This window comes from Amblyraja radiata, unplaced genomic scaffold (assembly GCF_010909765.2).
Source record: "Amblyraja radiata isolate CabotCenter1 unplaced genomic scaffold, sAmbRad1.1.pri S36, whole genome shotgun sequence".
NCBI lineage: Eukaryota > Metazoa > Chordata > Chondrichthyes > Rajiformes > Rajidae > Amblyraja > Amblyraja radiata.
The window spans coordinates 702,322-708,999 of NW_022630149.1; the positions used below are offsets into that span (position 1 = coordinate 702,322).

At 47.3% G+C, this 6,678-nt stretch overlaps 1 protein-coding gene across 1 annotated transcript; it reads left to right on the forward strand.

Moving 5' to 3' along the window:
- The first annotated feature begins 5,795 nt into the window (after window positions 1–5,795).
- Window positions 5,796–6,256, forward strand: LOC116969398 (nuclear factor 7, brain-like). Its single transcript, XM_033016271.1, has 2 exons — window positions 5,796–5,880; window positions 5,969–6,256. The coding sequence occupies exons 1-2, from the start codon at window positions 5,842–5,844 to the stop codon at window positions 6,254–6,256; spliced, it is 327 nt and encodes a 108-aa protein (XP_032872162.1). The 5' UTR covers window positions 5,796–5,841.
- Window positions 6,257–6,678: the final 422 nt, after the last annotated feature.

Genomic DNA, 6,678 nt, shown 5'->3' on the forward strand with positions numbered 1-6,678 from the left:
GAGGGATATTTAGTGGAATACAAACACTTTTCCATATCTGCTACTGTAGCAGGTATAGAAAAGTGTTTGTATTCCACTAAAAGGGATTTTGACAACAATTGTTTTTCACTTTAAATGTAGTAGCCTGCTAGTTTACAAAACTTTCCAAACATGCTTGTACTCATGCATCTGAGGTGTGCTCTGCCTTCTTGCTTGCGTGGCAGAGCGATGGCTTCGTAACCATGTTGATACATATTTGCTTGGCTCAAAAAGGCTTACAGGGGGCCCATTGATGCTGATCATCATCAAATTGCTAACACTAGACAACAACATTCTAGGTCTTTGGTCTGTGTACACAATATTCATCAGACTGAAGCCCCTTTCACACTCTGCAGTGCTGCAAGGGATGGTCTGCATGCAGTGGATGAGTGGTTTGAGGCATTCAGGTTCGCTCTCTGGGTGCTCGATGAAATCTCTCATTCCATTGACAGCTTGTTCTTGACAAAGATTGAATCGCCTGCACAGTCGTTTTACCTGTGACTCACCGTGCCCTATGCCAGGTGTTAATGGCCAGGTGCTTGAATCCAGAATGCTGAGATCATGAAGAATTTCATCCTTAAATGAGAGCCGCTTCTCCATGTTGTTGATCAGACTTTGTAGGAACTGCTTTGTATTGATCGGCATGAGCTTAGCATTTGACTCCAGGGACACTGATCCAAACTGTCCCAAAGCCTGTGCTTTCAATGCTTCCTCCAATTTCTCTCCTGGAGAATCTTTAAATGATGGCAGCACTCGGATGGTGCGCTTCAGCAGCTGTTCTGCTCTTAAAAGTGTGATTGAATGGGCCTGTAATTGCTGGGACAGGTTTGAAAGTTCAGATAGTGCATCATACATGAGTCCAAGGTCACAAAGAAATTCCTTGCTTTGCATACGATGTGCCAGGCCTCTAGGTTTGCCTCTCTTTGCCGTTTCTTGTTTGGTCTCCTGCAGCATTCTCAAAGTGTCTGCTAAGTGCTTCGTATGACCTCCACACAACCTTTACAGAACGGAAACTGCTGGCAACCCATCGGGTGTTTAAAACTCTGCCAATCTTCAAGACTTGTGAGCCCACTTCTTGTGCTGCTTCCATAAGTTCCCATGAATTTTTATTGGACTGACTGTAGAGATTGTGGAGTTTGTCCTTGAAAACTTTGAAGTGGTTGACTGCCTGAACCTCATCCACAGCATCATTTACAGCCAGTTCTAGACGGTGGTTCATACAGTGCCATGTGAAGAGGTTAGGGTACCTTGCAGTCAGCCTGGTTGCCACACCAGAGTTTTTGCCTAACATAACACTGGCTCCATCAGAAACAAATGAGATCCAGTTGTTTTGAAGCCACTCTTCACTAAAGCCTGCAGTGTCCAAACAGTTTAATAGAGCTTCCTCTATAGACTCTGCCCTCTGGCTTTCCAGCTCCACCAGGTCCAAAAAAACAAATTCAGGAGTAGCTCCATCTAAAGAGGCCTTCACATTGACAATCATGGCTGATTTATGGCTGAGAGAAGTTGCCTCATCAATGAGAACAGACAGCTTGCTTGAAGATGACACAATGCTGTCAACTATTTTTGTCTGCATCTTTTTTGCTATGTGTTCCAAAATTTTTGTTGAACTGAACCTTGAGTGCAGACTTGTGCCCTTGTTGACAACGTTTTTTTCCTGAAGCTCAATGAGATCGTCATGGTCAGAGAAAGGTCGGTTCATCTTGGCAAGATAATATGCTGTTCTGAATACAGCATTTGTCTCAGCTAACACAGTGTCTGACACAGTTCTCACAAGATTCCCAAGTAAATCCTGTCCACACTTTTCAGTGAGCTCCTGAGCTATTTCGTGTGCCCTGGACATTTCATGCCATCTGATCTTGTTTCTCAAGGAGGCCAGGGCTGTTGGTCTGCTTGAGCCTGATGACTGGATCTTAAACATCGCCCACTCCTCAGATATGGAAATTATTTTCTCTGTTAAGACGCCAGTAGATGTTGTTGAGCTGCAAAAAGCACAACCTGGAAGTAAACAAAAACATGACTAATTAACATCATACACGTAGCCTTTTTTTTAATCTATATTAGCAATAACACCTTCTGAACTGGATAAGAATCTATTCAAAATAATTGAATGAACTGTAAATAAGCTTCACTGTGACAATATCATTATAATTTAATTGTATAAAAGTGAAATTAATGTATCTTTAAGATGAAAATAAACCAGCTATACTCTCATTTGCATAAAGTTGACTTCATGTGTTTATACCAGCTTTACAAGTTGGCTGATATTTACCTAACTTTCTGTCCTTCCATTCTAACCAAGAATGCCTGCTTTTAAACTCCCTAGCCTGACTCTCAGTCCATAGGGCTGGCCAGGAGTTATCATCTAGAAGGAACAAGGAGATATTCAGCACACTCACAGTCTCACAGTAAAATGTGTAATAACTACGTTATTTACTACTTTACTACAACAAGGTTGAGCTAGCAAGGCCGTTTAGTGAATATATGTGTGGTATTCATTCAAAAGGGTTCAAAGGTTATTTATTAGTCACATACACCTAGGTGTAGTGAAATGCTTCTTGCCAATGCAGCACATAAAGAAAGAATACAGACATAACATTAATAAGAAATTTAAACATAAAGAACATCCTGGTGGCGGCGCGACTCGTTGCAGAGGCTCCTACAGCCTGTCTGTCTTTTTTTAATTTTTTGTCTAGTTAAATGTAGTGTTTGGTGTTTTTTAATACTGGTTTTTAAATGTGTATATGTGGGGGGCTGTGGGGGGCGGGGGAAACCGTTTAAATCTCTTCCCTGTCCGGGAGACCCGACCTTTTCCCTGTCGGGTCTCCGTTGTCGTTGGGGCCTAGCACCGTGGAGCGGCCTCCAACCTGAACGACCCGGGGGCTCGGGAGACTGCGGAGGTGCGGACTACTCACCATCGAGGGGCTGGCCGGCCTCGGTACGTGGGGAGCGGTGGTGACTCGCTGCTGCGACTCGACTCCTGGGGCTCGGAGGCTCCAGCAACGCAGCCGCAGGTCCGGTGGACTGTCGGGACATCGGGAGCTCGCGGGTCCGGGGGGAGAGAGAGACCGCTTCCCGGAGCTCCCGCAACGCGACTTCTCCAGCCCGTGTCGCGGGGTTTGGAACGACCCGGAGCGGGGTCATACATCGCCCGGCACGGCTTCATGGCCGTGGGACATTCCAGCGCCCGCCGGGGGCTCCAACTTCGAGACTTCTAGACCGGGAGCGGGGCCGTAAATCACCCGGCACGGCCTAAAATGGCCGTGGGACTTATCATCGTCCGCCTGGGGCTTCGACATCGGGAGAGACATGGAGAACAGGGGAGAGAAAAGACTTTTGCCTTCCATCACAGTAGGTTCACTGTGATGGATGTTTGTGTGAACTTAATTGTGTGTATGTCTGTAGGACATTGTTTTTGTTTGTATAGCTGTGGAAACAAAATTTCGTTTGAGTCTCACTGGGGCTCAAATGACAATAAATAAAATTTGTATTTGTATTTTGTATTTGTATCCCCCCACAATGGTTCCCACCATGAGGGAAGGCACAATGTCCAGTCCCCAACCCCAGTTCACCCATAGTCGGGCCCATTGAGGCCTCCACAGTTGCCTCTACGGAGGCCCGATGTTCCTGGCCGTTCTCGCCGGGTGATGTTGCTCCGGCGTCGGGAGAATCCTCGCAGCGGCCTGGGAACCCTGGAACGGCCGCTTCCGTACTGGAGGCCGGGGCTGCCGAAGCCAACAAGGCCGCGCCGGTTGGAGCTCCACAACTGGCGATCTCATCTAGAGATCCCAGGCTCCCGGTGTAAAGTCAGCGCCGCCGCCCGCAGCTGGCCGCTCCTCAAACCCGCAGCTCCGTGATGTTTTACTCGGCGGTCTTCAGCTCACCGGAGCTCCAGCGCGGCGACCCGGGCAAGGCATCGCCCGCTCCACGATAGCGCTCCAGCGCTGTGCCGCTGCCGAAGCCGTGGTTCTGGGCAGTGCCCGACAGGAAACTCCGCTCCAGGCCCGCTGGTAGGCCGCGAGGACGGGTCGAAGCTGCAGCCCGGAGAAAAGCTGCCTCTCCGACCAGGTAGGGACCCTGAAAGGTAGTTTCCCCCTTCCCCCTTCCCCCCCCACCCCCCACATAAAAAAGTCTAGAACTCCAGAAACAAAAACACTTTAACTAACTAAAAATAAAAAAAAGATGAAAAGACAGACAGCTGCAGGCTGGGCAGCCGCGCACAGGTCAGCGCCCCCTGTTGGTGTTCAGTTTGGGAAATCTCTTATAAGCTAGTAGCTAGTAGTCTAATATCTGCTAAAGTTCACTTGTATACGACTTTCACTTACCCGATACACTGCTGGCATCAGGCTCCGCTGTAGTTCCCTCTTCTTCATCTAACGTCCTAGTGACTGCTGGAGTGTCGGCCGAGGCAGCAGCAGGCTTGTTTTTTGTTTAAATGGCTAAGGGTAGTTTGTTGCTTCCGCTTCATATTTACTGTTGAGCCGCTGGACATCACCTCGGCGCCGACCGTCTAGGTGACGTGACGTCAGGTCTAGGTCGCGGGCAGTCACCACGGTCACGGGCACGGGCCATGGACGGAAGCCTCTGCATGGCTATTATAATGCTGCGTTCCATTGTACTCGGAACTCGGGACTTTCCCACTTCCGACAAGGAAAAGTGCGACTCTGACAGAGACACAGCGCACAGGTTGAATTTATGAATGAAAGTATGACAGTTCTGTGACAGAACTGTCATACTTTCATTCATAAAATAAACAGAACTTCTGTCACTATCGAAGTGGATACGTGTCATTGCGCATTTCTAAGTGGGCATACGGAAATGCTGGAGCTTTCTTAGTGGGTATACGGCGTATACCTGCGTATCACGTAGACTACACCTCTGCTTGCATCCATACAAGGACTCCAGCAATCATTCCAGGTGAGACAGCCTGCCGCTCTCCGTTGATTCGCTTCCTAACCCACTGAGTTCTCCAGCTGTCTTTGTAAATCTTTAATGTGCAGTTCCGTGTCTACAGTTCAAGTTCAAGTGAGTTTATTGTCATGTGTCCCTGATAGGACAATGAAATTCTTGCTTTGCTTAAGCACACAGAACATAGTAGGCATTTACTACAAAACAGATCAGTGTGTCCATATACCATTATATAAATATATACACACATGAATAAATAAACTGATAAAGTGCAAATAACAGAAAATGGGTTATTAATAATCAGAGTTTTGTCCGAGCCAGGTTTAATAGCCTGATGGCTGTGGGGAAGTAGCTATTCCGGAACCTGGTCGTTGCAGTCTTCAGGCTCCTGTACCTTCTACCTGAAGGTAGCAGGGAGATGAGTGTGTGGCCAGGATGGTGTGGGTCTTTGATGATACTGCCAGCCTTTTTGAGGCAGCGACTGCGATAAATCCTCTCGATGGAAGGAAGGTCAGAGCCGATGATGGACTGGGCAGTGTTTACTACTTTTTGTAGTCTTTTCGCTCCAGGGCACTCAAATTGCCGAACCAAGCCACGATGCAACCGGTCAGCATGCTCTCTGCTGTGCACCTGTAGAAGTTAGAGAGAGTCTTCCTTGACAAACCGCCTCTCCGTAAACTTCTCAGGAAGTAGAGGCGCTGATGAGCTTTCTTGATAATTGCATTAGTGTTCTCGGACCAGGAGAGATCTTCAGAGATGTGCACGCCCAGGAATTTGAAGCTCTTGACCCTTTCATTGGTTCATTAGTTCTGTTTGGTCTAATTATTTTACTCGCTGAATCTGAATCTCAATCCACAAGGGCGGATTAAAACATCCTTAGAGACTCTCACAAAAGATAAATCAGCGGGGGAGCAAATGGAGCAGCAACAGAAACAGAAGATTTCTGGAGTTCGGGTAAGGTTTCCAGTTTCCCTTATCTGATCTTGTGCTATTGATATCTGACCAGGCTCGATATTATTGATCTTCATCTTTCATTCGACAGGAACAGTCACAGAACCTGTTGACCCACATCACATCGGTATTTGCTGAACTGCGCCAGATTCTCAATGAGGAAGAGCAGCGCTTTCACAAGGAACTCCGGGAAGAAGAGGAGAGCGTTCTAAACCCAATGGAGAATAATCTACGAGAGATTCAAGAGAAGTTAAACTCTATTCAAGAGCAACTCCTAAAGCTGCAGGAGCGGATGAATCAAATGGACAGTTTGATATTTCTGAAGGTAAGGAGTTACATATTCACTTTGATTCAGTATAAGGGCACAATCACAAAATAGTGGGTAACAGTGTGCGATAAATGCAGAATTCCCCAATAATTCAGGGCTGATTCAAACAAATCAGTTGGTAGGGCAGACGAACACCTCATAGTTTGATCAGCCTACAACCCAACGGCATGTACATTGTATTCTCCAGTTACAGGTAAACCTTATCCCCTTCAGATCTCCCTGTTCATCCAATTGTCCCCCACATGTATTTATTTTCATCCCCAATCCCCGTCACCATGTTGCTTCCCCTTCTCCAACCGCTGATCCCCAACCCATCCTACTTGGCACCCAGCACATTCTCTCTGTTCAGATTCCAATTCTGTTGCAAGTTTTCTCCCCGTCGCCATCAGCAGCGGGAATATCCATCGGTCTGCCATCCTCACCCAAATTCACGTATCTCTTGCCATTTATTGCCCCAGTTCCTTCCCCTTCGC

What these genes read in the sequence shown, in the direction of transcription:
- LOC116969398 (XM_033016271.1), top strand. Translation starts at nt 5,842, where the DNA reads ATGGAGCAGCAACAGAAACAGAAGATTTCTGGAGTTCGG. An exon ending in AGAAGATTTCTGGAGTTCGG is followed by an intron (nt 5,881 to 5,968) that starts GTAAGGTTTCCA and finishes TTCATTCGACAG; the next exon opens with GAACAGTCACAGAACCTGTT.